The sequence below is a fragment of the Pempheris klunzingeri genome, chromosome 5 (assembly GCF_042242105.1).
Source record: "Pempheris klunzingeri isolate RE-2024b chromosome 5, fPemKlu1.hap1, whole genome shotgun sequence".
In the NCBI taxonomy this organism is placed as follows: domain Eukaryota; kingdom Metazoa; phylum Chordata; class Actinopteri; order Acropomatiformes; family Pempheridae; genus Pempheris; species Pempheris klunzingeri.
Window position 1 is genome coordinate 16,081,333 of NC_092016.1, and position 21,233 is coordinate 16,102,565.

A 21,233-nucleotide genomic window follows, 5' to 3' on the forward strand; every position below is an offset into this window, starting at 1 on the left:
ACAGAGTCCAATTAGGCAGCAGCTGGGGATTGAGTATGTTTAAATCTGACGAAATCTTTGAAGAAATTTGTGTAAGCTTATTGTAATGGGCAAATGGGAAAGCCCATCTCCTGTGGTACATCCCACGATTCAAAAAAACCCTAAATGAAACATCAGTATTAAGTTTGGTCTATCACCCAAAGCTGCATTAGGTCTCTCCTCAGTTTGCTCCTTAATTCCATGCAAGTAATCCCACATTATTGCCCTCTAACAGTACCCTAAACGGAGAATAAAAAGTTTGCTCCCCTCTAGCAGTGTATTACCAGGAAACAACAGGCCCTCTCCTCATTAAGTTATAGATATAAATGCTCCAAAGCATGAAATTACCCCCGAGCCTCCCTCTCCAAATAACCTGGTTTGCAAACAAATGATCCGAGCACAAGCAGTAAAAGGCAGATTATTAAAATAATAGGAGGGATTTAAATTTGCATCCACAGAACAATTCAGCAAAGGACTGTGCAATTACTCCTCCCCCTCCTCTTCCCCTGTTCATTCCACCTTTCTACTGTCAAGACGAGTCCCTCGCACTTTACTGTGTCCATCTGTTCTTTCGAAGCAGCAGAGTTTGGTACCAGAGTTTGATCAGGTGTGTGTGTGTGTGTAGATGGTCAACCACAGGAGTATGTACACCTATCTGGAGGTATGTGGTTATTGTTTACTTTAATCAAAACCAAAATCAATTTACATACTCATACTTTCTTATTCTCCTCAGCCCACATCCTTATTCCTCTATTCCTATCTTACACTATGATAAATATCTAACTTTATCCTGAGACAATAACAGTCCCTCCCCCTGTGCTGGAGTAAATGGGGAGTGATGAGAGAGTGAGGTGAACAGGAACGGACAAGGCAAAGGGTGCTCAGGTCTGCATTACCTCTGAGTTATGGCCCCCATTTGCATCTCAATCAGCCTCTTTGGAGAGCCCACCACCTTGGTAACACCCCCATCACACCATAGCCACCCTGGGTAATCAGGGAGATTTAGTGGGGCTGGCAGCCTACCGTTGGCACCCCCTGGCTGGGACTTGCAGCTCATTCCCAGCCCCTGGTCTCGCTAAGGGCCCTCTGGGCCACATCCAAACACAGGAGAATGGCAGCACTTAACAAGACTGAAGAAGACCAAAATAGACAAGCAGCAGGAACAGGCCATAAAACAGAGGGAAAACAAAGCACCCGAGTGATTGTAATAGATGTTCCAGCATAGATGTCTGCATAGTGTTCCGTATTGCTGCCTCATTATAGCGGGAGAAAAAAGAAAACAAACTTGAACTTGTGACCTTAGGTGAGAACATTTTATCTCAGAGTTGATGATGGCACTGACATCGTCCCACTGCTCCCCTGCAGCAAAAACAGACTCCCTCTAACATGTAATGGGAGTATGTGCACCCACAAACACAAACATGCACACACGCACACACAGCAACATGGTGTGATTTGCAGATAGTGAATGCTCCACTTGAGAGTTGCCTCTCTAGTTAGCGCTGTCTCATGGCTGAACCCTGCTAAGGTATTATTACCTACACTCAGCCCTATTGATATTGTGACTCCAGCATCTGTTCACCTCCTTGTTACTGCCTGGACCCCAGCAAAGCGTCTTATCTGCCTCTGTGCATGGTGTGTGTGTGTGTGTGTGTGTGTGTGTGTGTGTGTGTGTGTGTGTGTGTGTGTCTGCACCTGTTTGTTTGTGCGTGTGTATACCAGACCTCTGGGGTAGAGAGCAGTCACTGCGCACAGTAGAAGACGTGAGGCTGTGGAGGCTAATAGAGAGACACTCAACACACCAGGGGCCTAATCAACTGCGAAGACACGTACCCATAGCTCCAAAACTCTGTCTAACACACACGCGCGCTCTGGTCTTTCTTTCTCCCTCTAATCTCATTGATACTCTAAACTCAACGCGGCCTACACCAATGCCACATCTCACAAAGGCTTTGTAAGCGAAGCTTGTGGAAAACAACAATAAAAGACAAGACAAGACTGGAAGTCAAACTTAAGCTACAAACACAGATGGCTCAGGTGAGCAGCAGCAAAGACTAGATAAAAGGGATACAGGGGAGTGAGGTCTGAAGATGGAGAGACTCAGAATGACGAGCTGAGTTTCGGTTATCAGAATCAAATATTAGAGGGGAAAAAACTGGGGAGTGGGCAACATTAATCAAAGTGTTCACCTAGTGGGCAGCCATATGGCAGATCAGCACGCCAACAGTGCAAACTTGCTGATCTTCAGTAACGGAGTGCAATTAATTCCACTGGCTGCATTCATCTCTCCCTCACACACTAAAGGAAGGGAGGTAGAAAAGGAGAGAGAACAGAGGAGGGTTTGTTATGACTCTTTACTCTTCCTCCTCAACTCTTTCTTCCATTCTCTACCTCTCGAAGCAGAGGAATCAAACCCAAGTGATGAATGAGGTGGACACAAGGGCCTCAGGTAGCTGCTGAGGTGAAGGTGGGGGGAGTGATGGAGGGTGGGACGAGAGAAAGTGGAGAAATTAGGAAGCTGAGAGAGGAGGAGACAGCGGTGGGGAGGGGATTCATTTATTCTGGCCAAGGCATTTGTAAGGCCTTAAAGTCTATATTGATGCGCGTTTATTTTCCGCACCAAGACAATCAAATTCACGGCACAGCTTAGTTCAATATCAGCTCCTTGCCTACATCTGAATGAAAAAGTAATACTGATTTAGTCACATATAACATATTAAAGACTGTTTTTACTAAATGTTTATAAAGGAGAGTGCACCAACAATATAAGAATGTCAAGAATTCTGTGCTATTGATGAACCACCCAAATGTCTGAAAGCCAAGTACAATAGCACTGGTCAAAAAATGTAAATCCTATTAACTAGCCCACCTAATAACTATTTCTACACAAGGCTGTGCAAATAAAACACTGTCTATTAACACTTTCCGACTCAACACAAATCCCACACATAATGCCCATAAAAGTCTTTGAAAGGTGGCAGGGAAAACTTTTAATTTGCATGAATTTGTTAGAGAATAGGAAGTTTGCACTGTTAGCAACTGAGGCTGACAAAATGTGCAGATCACCCTCAAAACACAATATCAGTAAATGTGGGCTGAAGTCTCTCTGTGCAAGATTAAACCAGCAGTGTTGGTGTATTTATCAGATATCAAATCATTAAAATGCAAATGACAAGAGCAAACATGATAATGATAAGTCATATCATTCTCAGCCATTTCTTCTTCCGTTTGATAGAGAAAGATTTCATGGGAAAAGATGGCCATGTGTTTGAGAGTTCACTTGGTGAGCCGACAGAATTAAGTGAGCACAACCTGACCACACACACGCCCCCTCACGGCTCTCAAACCCCTTTCGGTTTTATGTAAAATTAGCGTCTCCCCTGGCTCTCAACGCAAGCTCATCTCCATTAGCTGCAACCTAGTAAAACTGACTCCTCCAAATGAGTTGTGGATGTGCATTCCCCCGGCCCTCTCATCTCTCCCATCCATACAAATATACTGCATCTGCTATCTCACGCCCATATCTCCTACTGTACGTCAGCTCATCCCATAGGCCTAGTCACCATATCACCCATACCAATATCATAAATGACTGTGGGGGAAGCCTTCATTAGGGCAGCAATGCCCCTCCACCCCCCTAATCAGGGCATTTTCCGTGTGCGCATTGGGATGGTGCTTTATGGCCCAAATGGGGCTCCGTTAATGAGGAAGTACACATGTCTCCATTTCCTGTCTAGCCAGGTCGGCAGTTCCTGTATCTGGCCCTATTATAATCAGAAGGCTTTTTTAATGAGCTTTATTCATCTTGGTCATGCATCAAACACTATGCAGACATACAATAACAGAATAAATGAAAAGACACAGGGAATTAATTACACTATTAAAAACCGCTAATACCCTTTCCAAACATTGTCATATAGCCATGTAGCTTATTACCAACCTTTGGAGATTGAGGACATAAATTACAAAACAAGTGTCAGGAAAGATATTTAGATGTCTTCATCGCTTACTAACGGGGTTGGACTATTCGATGCACTCCAAGAAACCTAAGTTGTAACCCACATGATGACAGCTGAATCATTGCAATGTCACAGTAAACTCTGTTACAGTGTCCCCACAAGGTCTGTGCTTTTTCTCATTCTGCTCATTCTTCTCAATCCCCTTTCCTTCCCTCCATCATCCCCTCTTCACTCCCAGGCCTCGTTGACATTAACCTGGAGCACTCACATTTTCCCATGGTTCTCCATGTTGCTCTCCCCATGTCAGAGCGGGAGGCTTTATGGCCCACATCCATCAGCGTCACATGCCAGGATTTATGGGAGATGGAGTCCAAACCTGATCGCTCTGAATCAGTCTTGCTGAAGCCGACCCCTGGGCCGCTGTGGGATGTAATGGATGAGCATCCTTGCCCCCCACCCCCACCTCAACTCGCCCTCTCCTCCTTCCACCTCTCTCCTCACCCATACTCTGCACCTCTCCCTTCATCTCTCCTGATTTCTCCCCTCTGCCCATCAGTCCAGTCCTCTTCCTTGCCCTAGTTGGCTCCTCTTGGTCATTCATTCAAACCTAATGGAGATTTGGTTACCAAAAATTAATGAGGCAGACTCACTCAAGGAAACATCAAAGTTCACATACACTCACAAAGACATAAGCTCATCATTCACTGCTGTGGGTAGGGTTTTATTTGTGCTAATTTATCATGACACTGTATTAATAAGCAGCAGTGCCCTTCAGAGGAGGGATGAGAGACACCAATTAAGTCTGTTCACTGTTCACTGCCACAGACAGACCTGTAGGAATGGCAAAGGTCTGTCAAATTACTCTGTCTGTCCTGTAGCAGCTCTCTGCTTATTACAGAGCATCGCTGTAAATGATTAGGGAGAAGAGCCTCAGTGGAGGATCAGATATGAATTAGATCTAACATTTTTTTCACACATTTTGTACTGGAACTTTGCACTTTTTCACCTGCTCTATAAAGCCCCAGTAGGGCTTTAAAATCTTTTCTTCTGACTGAGTCAGATAAGCATCGACCTGATGCTTAATGTTGCTACGACTGCCAAGCTTTGTGTTCTCACTTGGCAATTTACAAAAATAACGGGAGCAGAAGTAACGATTTTGACATAAACAAAAGCAGGTGTCTCAATTTTTGGTGGCAACCATCAATTTAGTCATAGCTTGCTAGTAGATTTTATTAGCGGCAGCTAGCTAATTATGCTAGCGTTGGTTGAAAATGCATTTTTCTGCTGACTGTAAGTCAAGAAGTCATTATTGTTCTGCAGACTTAGTTAATGCTAGTACTACATTGGGAAAGTAGTTAGTTTATGCTTTATTGTTCATATTGACAAACAGTGTTCGTCACTTTTCAGATAAGGACAAATCTATGTGTTGACCCTTATTAAGATAACATGTTTGGCATGGTTTACTGGAATGTAAACTTCCCCAGACTCAAGTAAGAGCAGGACAAAGCCACTAACAATAATTGTAACAAGTAAGCTAGTTATCTGGACATGGTAACATCTGTAGTTTACTTCAGGATGGACAAACACACTGTTCGCTCTTTACACTTCTTCTGCTGCTTCTGTGTTTTTTCTCTTAGAAAGAATTTTTAAAAAAGACACCATTCTCCAAACTCCCTGTATAACTCTCTTACTACAGCCTCATGCACAAAAAGCAGAGCTGCCGTGCATACTTACAGTAGTAGTGCCTAAAAGTTAACTGTCCACTCAGACAAAATAAGTCAATCCAATATGATAGCACTGGAGAAACAAAAAGCTCACCAAAGTTTGAGACATCATACTCAGGGCATCATGACATCCAGCCCTCGGCAGAATTAATCCACTGAGCTCCTGTGGTCTACATCTAGTGCTGTGACTGAGGGAGTTAGAGGCTAAAGGTCAAATGGTGTTCACTGGTTTACAGCAGGTGTTATTACAGTTACTTGATATATTTACCCAACCTGTTCACCTTCTAACCTGCCTCTGTATAGGGTTGGTTATCTAAAAGTTGTACAGTAAACACACACATACACACGCTCATTTCTCAACTGGAACACGTACAATAATATTGCCCTGTGGCCCCCCAAACAGGTCCATACCCTAATAAAGGCTACAGACTATGAAAGAAACACAGTGAGGCAGCTCATACACCTCTGAGCCTCTGAGACACACACACACACAGACACACAGACACACACACACACACACACACACACTAACGCATGCAGGGGCTGTGCCTGGTCACAGGTCAGGAGAGCCTGTAGCTCTCTGTGGTCCAGGAGAGCAGAGCCGCTTGAACCTGTAATATGCTCCTCTCTCCCCTGGTGCCACTTGTTGGGATTTTAGTGCAGGTGAAATTACACCTGCTCTCTAGTCTGAGACCAGCACTGACACACAAAGACCTCTGAAACTGGGGATTACACGCTCACAAACACACAGACCAGTGAACACATTGGTAAACATAAGAGAAACTCTCAGATCAGAGTACATGTGTGGGTGTGCATGTGTGAAGTTGCATTTCTACCCCAACATCACTGATCAACAAAACATTTTATAGGAGTGCTTCACGCTCCATTAAAACACTGGTACAATTTTGTCAGCATGAGCAGCGAATAGCGCTAACAGATTAACAGCCCTGCTCTCCTTCCACCATGCATGAAAAGAATTAAGACCGTGACCTTGCTTCACCACCCAAACACAGACCGCATGGTGTGAAAATAAAGTAAAACAGTGATGTATTCACTTCTTATTCGAAAGATCAATCTCACGTAACAAAGTTGTGTAAGATTAGGGTACATTAGGCTGCTAATACAGTTCTGTAGGCCTATAATCATTTGCCAATGTGTAGGCTTAATCACTGGTTAGATGGGGGGGCCGTTTCATCATCGAAATGTTCAACTAAAATGAACACAACATCTAGCCTACTCTGCAAGTCAAATGTGAGCTGAGAGATAATCATTGATATGGGGCAGGAGAGAATGAAACTAATAAAAAGGCAGTGTATCAAAGTATCGCAGTTAAGCATTAGTCACGTGAGGGCAACTACGCCACGACTCTGGTGTTCTCTAAATGAATCCCCCTCGTCCCATGCTTGATTTATGGACCTGTAAAAACACACGTTGTTTTTAATCTACTGCTGCCTGAATCTGCCCCTCTAATGAAATGTGGATCTGTGTGTGTGTGTGCATCTGTGTGTATGTCCAAGGGTGTGTGTGTGTGTGTGTGTGTTTGATAATGATGTATGGGCTGAGGTCTGATTCTTTGAGCATGAATTTTCTCTCTGATAAATATGCATTCAGTTACACAGACTGATTAAGCTGTAAACCAGTGTTAACACTGTGTCAAAGCACATACAAACACATACATATACATACTTAAATGGGCACACACACTTTCTCTCACACAACAACACACATACGAGCACACGACTTCCCAGAAAATAATGATAGCGGTGCCTGGGGCAGGATTGTTTGGAGGCCTGGAGCAGTTCACTGATATCAATTCCATGAGACCTGACTGTAGAGGATGTCCTATAAACACAAGACAAGGCTCAGAGTCACAGCCATATCAGCCTGTAACGCCTAAGAGTTACAGAGTCACAAATGATTTGCAAGTTCTGCACCAAAATTGGATATATTGTTGGGGAAGTAAAAATATGTGGCAAAAATTAAAGCTTGCCATGTGCTAACTGCTTTTAAAGGTTTTCCATTTTGTTTAAACACTAAGACAAAGCATCATCACAGTTCTTTCACTATAAAGAGCTTTGCGGCTGTTAATCTTGATCGGGCTTACATTGAAATACGTGACTTACAGTGTCAGAATAGTCGGACGTCTCGGCTGTTGACTTGTTGTGACGCACTTGTCTGTTCATTAGCGGACAATCCCTCTGTCCTTCACAGCAAACACAAACTGACAACACAGCACATGCGTGCACACTCCTCTCCTCTTGGTTTTTTTCCCTCCTTTCTCATATGTGAAACTCGATCAGACATGGACATGTAGGGCACCTATAATGCATGCACGTGCATACACGCACACATACATACTCATTAAGTTCCCATCTCATGTCTGAATATGCTCTTGGTTGGTTATCAAAGATGACGAGAGACAGCATGAGACAATTTAAATCTCACAGAGACATCAAACACAGAATTACATCTAATTAGCCTTTTGCATCTCCTATGAACTTTATCATGGGATCTGAGAGCCTGTGCTCATTTCAAACTGCGCTGAAGATGCTAAAAGAGCTTTGGGTAATATCGGATAAATGTTATAGCCAGTTGCCAGATGGTTTCTGCATTACCGTGTTTGCTTGTTTGGCAGACATCAACTAAGCCTCAGTCTATTTGGCTGTAGCTTATTACAATTGGCTCATCTCCTGATTTAAAACATTACAGTGTGTGCTGGACTTGTCTCTCTGTGGTCAGCACTTCTCAGACTTCAATAAAAACATTCTCTGCTGGCAGAGGGAGAAAGAGGGAGAGAAAGAGTGAAAGAGATCCAAGCAACCTCTCACCTCTCTCATCATAAGAAGCCCTCGTCCCAGGGCTATGAGCCCTCCTTCAGAGGGGAGAGTGAAAGAGTGAAGGATGAGAGTCTGTCAGGTTCAAACAACAAAGAGGTGCTGCCTTACACATCCTTCCTCAGCCTGTCCCCTTCAGTGGCAGTGACATCATTTAAATCATTTAAATCCTCCCCAACATGACCTATGGCAAGTGACCCGTCATTCTAACGCTCACACCTCCATGTGAGACGACTGCTGAACTGCTTATTTAGCAGAAAATACCACCCGGCTAACTATGTGATTTATTCAAAATTATTCCTCCACGGTGCTCCTTCACACAGAGCATTTGCCCATAGTTCACTGTGGTCCAGGCAATTAGGAGCAGGCCACACCTCTTCAGGAGACAGAGCACCTGGCTATAGCAGACAGACATAAGGAGGAGGAGAGCTGAGCAGCGCACAGCTTTTCACGGCGGGCTGGAATAACTAAGCAGAGCAGTGAGGAAGAGTGAGGGAGTGAGGAATGCAAGCCAGGCACTTTAGGATTCATTTAGGTTCCCCATCTCCCTGGTCACTTTATTAGCAGTCTGGGAAGAGTGATGCATGTCCCAAAGCTATGCAAAATGCATAATCAAGCATTTAAATACACACCATGTGAATGGCCAATGTGCATGCACGTGCACATATGTGTGCACACATACTGTACTTGTGGAGTGTAATACACAGATGCGCAATTGTACATACACACACACACACACATACAAAATGCTTACTACTGTAAAACCTCAAGGTATTACTCTTACGTACTCTTACACGTTTACACTAACAGTCTATACTGCACAAAGCCTCCTTTAGTATTCCCACATGCTGCATTGTAACCGTCACCTGTGTAACGTAAAGAAATCCTCAGTGGTATATTACAGTAAATCCTATTGTAGCTGCCGAGCTCTGTGTGGTCGCTTGTTGGAGGAATCAGAGTTGGATAAATTTGAGGAAAAGGGGGTTCCTCATCAAATTTACATATCGCAATTCCACCCTCATTCCATCCATCCTTTCTGCTCTCTTCAGCGCCAAGCTGATGTAGACCCTAGTTTGGGGACTTTTTATTCCCAGTTTACAGACAGAACGCAGGTAAGAAAGACACAAATAAATAAGCACATAAAGAGAGATGAGAAGGTCTCCCTGGAGAGGCGGACACATGCTACTAATATGCAAGGAAACAGACCGATTTGCACGACGCCTCGTCCTGGAAATAAGGGAGAGCCGCCGCTCCCGCAATGATTCAGTGGATGCACCTGAGATTGGAGGAGAGGATTGGGAAAGAAGGGAGAGGGGGAAGTGCAGGTATAATGTTTGTATAGTCTGGGGACAATCTGAAAAGGGGCTCTGGGGCTGCTTAAGTACAAGCTTCAACATCACCAACAACAATCTCCACTGGATTTATATGAGCTTTAACAGTGGTGTGTCAGCATAACCACATGCAAAAAAAATAAATACTTTTTCCTATGCTTTTTAATGACAGAAAGTAAACCATGTGAGACGTCCTAAAACACCATAAAAACATATGTATGTTTTAATTAAAGCAATTGAGAGAAATGGGTGTTTTAGTATTAGTTGCTGTCTTGTTTTTATGTCAGGATTGCAGAAAAATAAGCTTGTAACAACATGATGTTGAAACATTTTGGGCAGTTGTGAAATCAAATCAGGAAAAGAATTATAAGGAAAAACAAGCTCACGTTTCAAATCCTGCAATATATAAGGCCTAAAAATGACAAACTGTGATCTACAGGGCTCTCTGGCAGCAGAGAGGAGTGTTACAGACCTGCTCACTGACCTGGGAAATGGGCTGCAATGTCCTTAATCATTTTGGAAAAGAAAAGAAGAGGAAAGAAGTGGTACGGGGTAAAAGGGTGAACGGAGGGGGACAAAAGTCTTTTGAGGCCTTTCATTGAAAGATAAAAAAAAAAAAAGGAAGAGCCAGAGAGCGAGGGAAGGGAGAGGAAGAGTGACTAAAAGAGCAGCATCCTGAGGCCCTGGAGTGGGCTGCAACTGACCGGGTCAGCATTTCACATGTGTCACTTCCTGTTGGCCTCAACGGGAGGAGCGTGGCATGGCATGGTGGCCAGCGGGGCACAGGGCCTGTCAGACTGACGCAGGAGGTTATGCACCGGGCAAACAGGCAAATGCAGGCACATATGCATCTACCCACACACACACACACACACACACACACACACACACTCTCCACTTTTCCTATGCAAACAAGTGTGATTCAGGTTAAAGGTAGAGTGAGGGTGACGCAGAAAGGGGTCTGAATGCATGCATTTGTCTGTATGAATACAACATCATGCCAGAAAATAGTTTTCTATATGATAAGTGGGACTTTACCACCTCATACTGCTGTATGTAGGCCATGACGCATAAACATGTGACGCTCTCATTATAAATCATAGGCTAAGAGCAGGGAAAAAGCAGTGTGAATCGGCAAGACTGTGTATCTGGAAGATATGGGAACACAAGTTTATGTACCAACATCCTCAAGAAGAAACTGCCTTCTTTCCACGTGTCTTTTAAGACCCTTTCCACCTCTGCCTTGTAAAAATGCAGTCATTTCACCTGAAATAGCAGCTGCTGGTGAGGAGCAATGTGTCTCATTGATTCTGATGTTACCTTATCCTACCACAAGAAACAGAGTATCTGCAGTACATGGGATCTATCAATCCATCCATCTATCTATAGATCTAAGGCTTGAATCTGATAGAACTGGAGCAGGTAGAGGTTTGTGGCAGAGGCTATGAGTGTATTCTTTGTCTGATTTTAATATGTAGCAGAAGAACTGTCTGTCTATCAGGCGGTGTGTCTGCCTGTATGAGTGACCACTGCTTATCGGCTCTCAGTCCGCCTGTCTCGCTCTGCCTCTCTGGCCTGTGTTAATGTTGCTGTTTGACATTGCAAGCAGCAGGCTTTTTTCTCCCAGCAGCCTCAGTGGACACTGAGCTTTAGCCTAATTGGTTCCAGAGCAGACCCTGACAGAACTCTCCTCAGCGGCACACAGCCATATTAATACCCCCTACCACAAACATACATACACACACACATACACATACATACACACACACGCACACACACACACACACGCACACAACAAAAACAAGCACAGCAATCAGTGACTAGCTCGCTAATTAACGTCCTTACAAAGCATCTCATTAGCATGTGTTGTAAAGAGGGGCAGTGGGGGAAATAAGCATTTTGGATTTAAAAAAAGGAAAGAAATTACCAAAAAAAAAAAGACCATGCTGCACATGTGTGTGTGTGTGTGTGTGTGTGTTGTATTCTACTCAGGGGCCAAGGGCCTTGGTATCTCAGGGGAGTCCATTACAGCTCTCTGAGGGAGACATTGGAGTCAAAGATAAGCAGAATTTTAAAGGCAATCAGGATAAAATAAATCTCTGGCACGCATTAAACACTTTGGTTGTTAACCAGCAACTTAACCTGCCTGTACTGTGAGCGGAATAGGAGATGGATAGGTAAGGGGCTGTGGCAAAATAGCGTGCAGTCAAGTCATGAGGCAGAGCCCAAGAGCTGCAGAGCAGAAAAATTTGCACAGTAGATATACTGTATGACAATAGTAAGATGCAAAATTTATTATGATCTAAAAACCTAAATTTATTAGTGAACATCAATCAAAAGATTTTGGCTCCTTCATCTACCTGCTATTTGGTGCAAATCTGTTACTGCGCTTCACTCTCAGCATTTTTTCTCTTTCTCTATCTGTCCCTCTCCCAGCACCCATCTGCTGCTTAATCCCCTCCTGGTTTTACTGTGGCTTCATCACAGCCAGTAAAAACAGCCCCCTTTGAACCCTATAAAGGCAACCAGCATCAGGCTTATTGTAAAACACAATCATAAGGTAAATGTTTATCCCCTCTCCGCCACTCTAAACTCCCCTAATGAGCCTGCTGGAGGGGATTCACCTCACAGCTCGACCAGAGGCAGAGAAAACGACTCATGCTGCTCAGATTAGGCCTGTGGTGGAGATGCAGCTAAGGTCCCATCATGAAAACAGCGTATAACATAAACACAGCAAGAAACTAATTTAATAATAAAAGGTCTGCAAAAACACGCATAGACACAGTAATATAATCTCTAAAGTGCCACACAAGCTCGACAATGCCAAGCAAGAATGTGTATAGAGCGTAGAAACGAATACTTTCATATTTATTAAAGATTAAGTAGATGTACAATTTCCAGGAATCTTCTTCTATTGTATTGCATTGTTCTGTTTAAACTGTAGTTGTTCCTGGCAGAGCACAGTGTTATTGGCTGGGAAGGATAAGTCCTCTGACCCTGCTCTTCCTAACAGCCAGTGGCTGTTCTGACCTGCCCATTATCCATCGGTGACCCCACCATTATACCCACTGCCAGTACACGGCGCTACGCTGATCACCACCGCCCTGCGCTGCGGATGAGCCATCACTCTCACCTCTGAACAGCAACGCTGGCCCACACAGCCAGAGACACACAGAGAGAGTTAGAGAAGGAGAAAGTTCAGAGTAATAGTAAGCAGGTAGTTAGAGGTCAGAGGTCCTGTGCAATCGGGACAGCAGCTCCACTCCTGGCAACCAGAGCGGAACTCTGAGAGGGACCTGGAAGTAGATATGATGACCTTTTGTACAGAGGACCCCAAAATATACCCTCTTATCAAAATGACCTTAACGCAGGAGCATGGGAAGGCAAGCAGAGTCCATCCATCATCTTAAAGATTAATCCTCCTCTCTATTCTTCTCCTGAATCTATTAATAATGTCGCCAGAGGGGAGAATTTGCGGCAAAGATTTATTCTGATATTGTGACTTTTATTCATTAGCCTATAACAGGGGGATTCCTCGAGAAGGAAATATAGTGTGAGCTTAGGGAATGCTAATTCACTACTCGTGCTCTATTTGAACTATACAGAACTCAATCATTTCATTTGCTGACAATCTGCACATGCCACATGCCACTATAACACAAATAGGGGAGATTGTCATGTAAACTGCAGAGTTCACCAATCATTTAATCTTTTTCAAGCAAATCTGAGCACCCTTCATTTGTTAATTCAAAAACATTTAACAATGTCTTGGATAATTCTGTGGCAGGTGTGAAGCTTGAAAATCAATTGGCTACAAAATCTGGTACTTGGATCAGAGCTTTTCCTCACTCATTTAGACAAAGCAGCTACATTAATAGATCTGTACACTGGATTTTACACTGTGGAGCAGCACTGACAGCCCCAGGGGCATACTTCAATTAGAGACTTGGGTGAGTTTAAACACTGCAGATCTACTCTCACTCAAAGGCGTTTGTCTCCCCCTCTCGCCCTCCCCCTCAGCCTCTCTCCCTTTCTCACTCTCTCTATATCTGCACTGAGCACTCACTCTCCTTCTTCTTCAAGTCCTGCTCCCTGTAATCAACCCAGTGCTAATGGCTTATTCTTTCTGCTCCAGCACCCACATTTCACTTGTTTATTTTCCCACACTCGTAAATCTGGGGACGTGTCACAAGCGCAGCGATATTAGAGCAATAATCTCAGGTAATTATCAGATGCCCTCTCTCACTTTCTCTCTCTCTCCCCCCTCCCCCCCCGTAACTCTCTTTCTCACTTTACACAGAGACACCCATACAGAAGTTTCTTTACCTTTGTTGGGAAGCGTGCAGGCAGTTTGTGAGAACATACATTTGAATATTAACTTTTTTTTGGGCAACATAAATTGTGTCACACATTCACATTTGAATTTTCATTCATACTGCCCCAACTCACAAATACGTCTCAGAGAGCTTTACTATCTGAACAACACACAACTCTCTCTATACTTGGAGCCTTGATTTTGTTACGGAAAAACTAATCAAAGGTCTAAAAAAGGAAAGAAAGAACTTTAACAGAGGGAAAAATTGAGTGACTGCAGAAAGAGGAGGGATCCTTCTTCTAGGACGGACAGACATAAGACAGGTCTCATCTATACAGAGTAAAGTATATCTAGGTGAACGTCCGTTACAATTTAAGCACTTACCAAAAAAGTTCACACAATGCTGTTTAGATATACCACCACCAGGTGAATCTCTGTTACAACATCAATACTTTGCTCGAGTTTCAAGCAAAATTGAAGAGTTCTTGAAGGTTTGACTGCCACTTACCCACTCCTGCTGTATGAAGCTAACAGCCTTACTGGCCCGGGACAGGTTACGGCACGCCAGGATCACATGGGCGCCATGAAGAGCAAAAGACCTGGCTGTCTCAAAACCTGGGAGACAGACAGACAGACAGACAGAAACATGGAGAGAGAAAAAAAAGAGTGAAAGCGAGCAATGCTTCAAAGATTAGTTTTTGCTGAAGATAACTTTGATTCTCAGGGGTTGAATCTAAAAGGGTGGCGGGGGTGGGGATGGTTGGGGGTGCAAGTTAAAATCCCTATCAATTTTCCATATAATTTCTCTCATTGAGTAACCCAGTGGTCTGGTGGAGGGAGTTAATCATTTCTCTCTGAAGTGATGAAATTGATTGAATTATTGTGGTTCAAGACTTCTTCCTCTCTTCTTAGATAAAGTTTTGGATCTGACCGCTGGCTCTCGAGAAGGTATCGCTGCTCCTACTAGATTAGAGGAAGGGAGGTCGGTTGTTAATTATGTTGGTAATTATGCAGCGATTGCAGTAATTATGACAACATGGCTCATAATGGAGGGAGTCAAACGAACAGTCGAACAGACATGACATTCAAACTGAACCTTGGTGAGATATTTCAGCACATCAAAGGGCCTCTGATAAGGCCATTCCTCCGCAGATACACACAGAATTTATCAGTCCACGACTACTTCATGGCTCCATCCAAATCATGTAGTCACGATAAAACTGACAAAAACTAGAGATAGAGGGAGAGAAGTTCATTTCTGAATTACAATTCTAAATGGGTCATTTCAACCCATAGGTTGAATTAATTTATGAGATTCACTTTTTTCCTTCATCATATTTTTATTTCTTTTGACATTTACTATCCTTCAAAGTGCGGTGGAAAAGTTCAACAGTCAGATACACACATTTACTGTACAGTGCGAGCGTCCAGATTGACAAACTGACTGGCACAATAATTGATTGTGGCAAAAAAAAGGTCTGAGAGGCAGAGCAGCAGGCAGAGTGTATCAGAGTGTGGATTAATGTGAACTGTAATTAGATTATATGTCTTAATCTGATTTTCATTAAGAGCAAAACTGGAAGGCCTAATTGTGAGGAGAGTGTTAAGGACTAATATCTATTAAAACTCAAAATTGGAGTCGGATTGGAAGCCCTCTCTGACAAGTGAAGCATGGAATTAAATTATATGACACCTTATTAGGTGTAATGGAGGGGACTGTGGCTGTGAGCGGAGATCATTTCACTCACAGGGAATGGAAGTGAAAATAAAAACAATATGACAGAAAAAGAGAGCGGTGTGACTCCCAGAGTAAATATGCCGTTTGAATTTGCAGGTGGAGCAGCAGGCTTTAGGAAACATCATAAAATCCCCTCAATGTTTAACAAAATGTCTGCATTCTCACTAGAATTTAATCTAAGTACGAGTAATAAATAATATAATGATATAATAAAAACAATAGTGATGCTAAGGATGTGTCTAGGTTACTGCAGACCAACCTAAATTTACCAATGATAAAAAAAAAAAGGATTCCACACATGCCATAATTTAAAAGCTTTTTTTTCATCCTCTATAAATTGGACAAGAGGACTGGCTGCTGGTAAACAACAACAACCTCACACTCACTTGTTGTGTGTACAAACCATGAAAGTGAAATTAATCGACACCAGTGTTTTCCATAATGGAGAACAAATTAGAATATGGCAGCAACAACAGCAGCAGCACTGAAGCCATGTATTTCCAATGACAAATAACAAGGGCTTGACATTAATTGTGAAATAACGAGAGTGGCGTTGCTGTAACAGAGACTCCCCGCCCTCTCACCCATGTTGCCGGTAGAGAAGGCCGCATTGAAATTAGTTCCTGGTCAGGTGTACAACAAAGAGAGCCTGTTTCGGCATTGTACGCTGAGGGTGGAACATGACAAGAGGTCAGACAGGGGTTTCTTCTGCCCCGGTGGATCGACAGACGCCATAAGCTGTTTTACAACACACACGAGGCCCGACTATTATTCTGGGTTGTGATGATCTTTCAGGTTCTTTTGTCTGATCGGAAAACAACGTGGGAAAAACAGATTAATGAGAAGAAGTCAGAAGTCAGTGCATGGTCGAAACATTTGTAAAAAGCTGGGAGATGACGATTACATGATTCAGCCCAGTTAAAGCAGATCCTTTGATGTTGTGTGCTTGTTCAATTTGACCATCCATAATGTAACAAAAATACAGTAAATGGCTCAGCTATTGTTGAGAATTTGTTTTACTGTAATATATAAAATGCATAAAAAATTGTGTAAAATGTCCATTAAGCAGTGAATGCTCTTCATGGTACATTAGGATCCTGGCCCTACTGATATCCCCCAATAATGAGTGTGATTTAGTGATTTCACGCTTTGTTTGTCCTCCCTGGCCCGCCGCCCCTCTCTGGATCCCCCTCGTACACAGGTGTATTGGCTCAATGTAATGAGATCATTACCAGCCTCGTCAGTAAACGTGTTTATTTGGCAAACGGAGCTGCCTGCTCCTTCTCTCTCTTGATCTGCATCCAAAGAGGCATTTAACTAAAATAAGCTCCGTGGTACAATTGGGCAAACAGAAGTCAATTCAGATCATTACAAGACCTGTGGGTAAACATGTCGAGTTCCCACAATCCCCTTTCGACAGAGCTCAATTTGTGCTCGAAAGAAACACAAGAGCAACACAGAACATGAACAGACCATATATAAGCTCACCCCAATGAATTATATGGCATTTTTAACAGAAATGCACCAACATAAAAATATGTTGTGTGTTATATTTCTGAAGCAATGAATAAATATGATAAATATGTTAATTACACCGTTTATGTCTGTTTCTCCGTCTAACTTAATTTGTTACAGCCGACCTGATTTATGCATCAAAATTTGTTAGTTAGTTGGTGTTTGTAAATTTGAAGATTTACTGAGGGGGATGCTGTTCATGAGCAAGCTGCAGTTCCTCTCCATCTGGTCCAATGCTGCCACTGCCCCCCTTTTAGCCCAAGATCATATCTCATCCCATTCTAACTCCGTGTCCGAAACCCCTCCCCATTTACTATTTAGAGCACTATATTTAATGTCAGCTATTTTATTTGTGCGTCACAATTCTGAATGTGAAATGTATGCAGTATAAAGTACGGTGCTGTCAGACATTCCCACAATGGATTGAAAAAAAAAAAGTCCACGGCTTGTACACTGTACTTTCTGCTGTAGCCCATAATCCACAATAAACTTTGGAAAAAGCTTCCCAATGTGGCATTGATAATACAAGGGTAGCTGTCAAATTAAAAAAGAGAAGAAAATGTATTAAACTAACTATGTACACACATATACAGCCAAAAGTTGGCATGAGGAACACAGAAGAGGCTTGGATCCGCAGCTTGTCTGTGGTGCAACACGTTTCAAGCTTGGGGCTCCGCTTCATGCCGCAAGAGGTCAGAGGTTACATATGTCTACAAATATGAATAAAAAGCAGGAAGTGATGTGATGAATTTTTCATACCATAAAATTATAAATACAAAACAATAACAGGATGCTTATAATACTCATAAAGAATAGTGAGCATGGGATCCTCTAATGACCAATACTTTTTTGTCTTCTTCATGCCACAGAGCACCTGTATTTGTGCCTATATTTAGCATAATAAATACAGTAGATGGTTCCACTCCTTTTTTCTTTGTAGTATCACCACTTTCTGCTACACAGTTGTGTGACTCTACACCTGTGTGCAATGATGCAAAATGATGATGACTCGTATGTGTCCAAAATATCTTTATACATTGCACTATAGCATAAACCTTTATATAGAAAGTAGTGAAGACAGCCTAACTCCTGTCTGTCTCAGTGATGAGTGCACCTGTACCTGCTGCCGCTGTATATTTCTTGCCCCAAGAAGTGAGGAACGGCACAACCCACCCACCCCACTCTTTGTCACTTTTAAGATCCCCTCTAATTCCCCTCCATTAGTCCAAGAGGAAGGAGATGTCACCCCAAAAGTGGGATGTATGGTTAGTAATTACAGCCCAAGGTTGAGCTGTTCCAGGCGAAAGCACTGGAGTGGCTCTATTACCCCTCCCTGTCCCCCTCTACCTCCTTCCTTACCCCCCCAACTGCTGTCGCACCATTCATGCAGCCCTATCTAGTACTCACCCACCCCCCTTCTCCTCCTCTGACCCGCTGGGTCAACCTCCAACTCCCTACACAATCTCTCATCATGGCCTCACGTCACACTGGTCACCCCTGCTCCTCCTGCAGCCAGCCTTACCTGACTACCTGACACACACACACAGAGGCCAGTAAATTTGACAAACACACACCAAATCGCACACATGCACAAGGATAAACACAGACCCCAGACGCCTGCTCATGCACACATATCTCCTGAGCATTGGGGCTATTTTCATCACTGCCATCAAAATCCCCCCATCATGTAACTTTCATCCCCTCATCATCTGCAGACTGTAAACTCGATAGGTCTATAAACTACTTGACTACACACAATAACCCAGTACCCTTTCATTTTATTTTACCTACAGCCTTTAAGTACATATATGTATTCCATCCTCTCTCTGTAACCACTTCACTTCTATTATATTAGAGCTGTAATCATTATTGAACCCTTCTGGCCTCCAGCATAATACTCTTTGCATGTTACACCAGTTTGGGTCTGCATAGCAAATTTCATCCAAGGTTAATAAAGTTAAATAATTTGACTAACCAACCATAACTGGTTCTCATTATGTAGCCAATAAACACATTCATCAGAGAGGACATGAAATGCCCGTTGAAAAAAAAAAAAATAAATAAAACTCTCCTTCGATTTTCTCAGTGGCTCAGTTCACGAGCTGACACAGAGGAGACAGAGCAGGACACGGGCCGGCCGCTTCCCCAGCGGACACACACAAAAAATACTATCAGACTTCTGAATATAAACACAGATGCACTCTGGATGTCACCTAAACCACGCGCAGCCACTCAGAGATGCACACACTGAGACACAGGCACCGCATGCCACCCTCACCAGGAACATCTTTTTATCCATCTAATTCCTCCCACTATGAATAATGCATTTCCCTCCTTACCGAGGCTCGGGTTTAACGCACCGTTGCGCGGGTCTTTAAGGGGGTCCTTATTCATAAACAGCAGTGCAGTAAATACCAGAGCTTTGCAGCCAATTTAATGGCAGTTATGCTTAACAAATCTGCCTCAATCTAATGATCAGCCACAAAGCTAGGCTATGGGTTTAATCTGCACACAGAGGCTCCCCCAGCTCTGCGACTCACTGAATATGCTTAGGGATCTCTCCATCCAGAGAGAGGAGAGCACCGGCCTGACACTTAATCCTCCCAACACAACACCGGGATCAACACAAACATAGAACAATGTTAGTCTTTCATGAATAAGAATAACATTCAAAGTCCTAAAACACTGCAGAGACGATGCATAGAGATACTAAGATGTTATAAAGCGCTTCTTTCCAAATCCTTGCTATTCCCTGTCTGGACTACCCTAGTCTTTTCTGCTTCTTTTTCCAGCATTGACCCTGCACCTCAACAACAGTGCCATGTGGAATTTAGTGCATGCATTTAGATTGAGTTGAGCTTTACAACTGTAGGTATTGCTCTAAAACACGGCACCGTATAAAAGGGCCAAAATAGTTCAAATAAAATTTCAAAAATGTTGACATAAAATTAATAAATACTGAAAATGTAGACTAATATAAGTTGAGAGAACATATACACTTTTAAAAGTTGGCTATTCAATTACTGCAGATCAATATTTCTGCAAGTGTTTGTCTAGAAATAGAAAAGCAGTCATCAATAAAGTGAAATCACCCCTAAACATAGGTTACCATACATCAGATGTCCTGTACTAAGATTAAAATAGCACGTGGAGGATAGTTGTGCCTACCTCGATGTTTTTGATTTGAGTGAGACAAAGGGTCAATATGTTATTTCTGACCGCCACCCAACATACGTTATGCTGACAATGTGGCACCTGCTACAAGAGACCAGGAGACTGACGCTGCTCCCCAGGTAGGGGGACACATATGTAGTTACACTTATGACCCAAAAGATGTCACAGGGCAAAGATGACTGTATGTGCTAGGAGAGCACAATACAAATATAGCCTTGCCTCGCCAGCAAAAAATATTTCAGTAAAGGGCCTATGCTAAAACCAGTTTTACGATTTAAAGAGGAGTCTGATTTGAGTTGAGATTTTAATTTTTAAAAACAATGTCATGGACATATGAAGAAGGAAAGAGTTTTTTCCCTGAACCCACGGAGTGCCAAAGACATCACCACAATGGCCCTTTAAGGACAACTGTTCCGTGGACCCCTGGCCAGTAAATAACCTGCGAGTTAGTTGATAGGAGGGGAATTAGAGCCAGAGCAGGAGTGTGTAATGGGGATGGATAGGAGGCTCAGGCCAGGGTCAAAGCCGCTTAGGAATCAATGCAGAGGTACAGGTGTACAACCACAGGTCTATAAGAGTAAGAAAACCTTTAAAGAGAAACGGAAGAGAGAAGTAGAAATAGGAT

General features: G+C 43.0%; 1 protein-coding gene across 1 annotated transcript in view; it reads right to left on the bottom strand.

Annotated features, from left to right (window-relative positions):
* Positions 1–21,233, bottom strand: part of wwox (WW domain containing oxidoreductase) — a 126,390-nt gene that overhangs the window by 99,489 nt on the left and 5,668 nt on the right. The window contains exon 5 of the mRNA XM_070830675.1: positions 14,690–14,796. Coding sequence (XP_070686776.1) covers positions 14,690–14,796 — 107 coding nt within the window. The remainder of the gene's footprint in view (positions 1–14,689; positions 14,797–21,233) is intronic.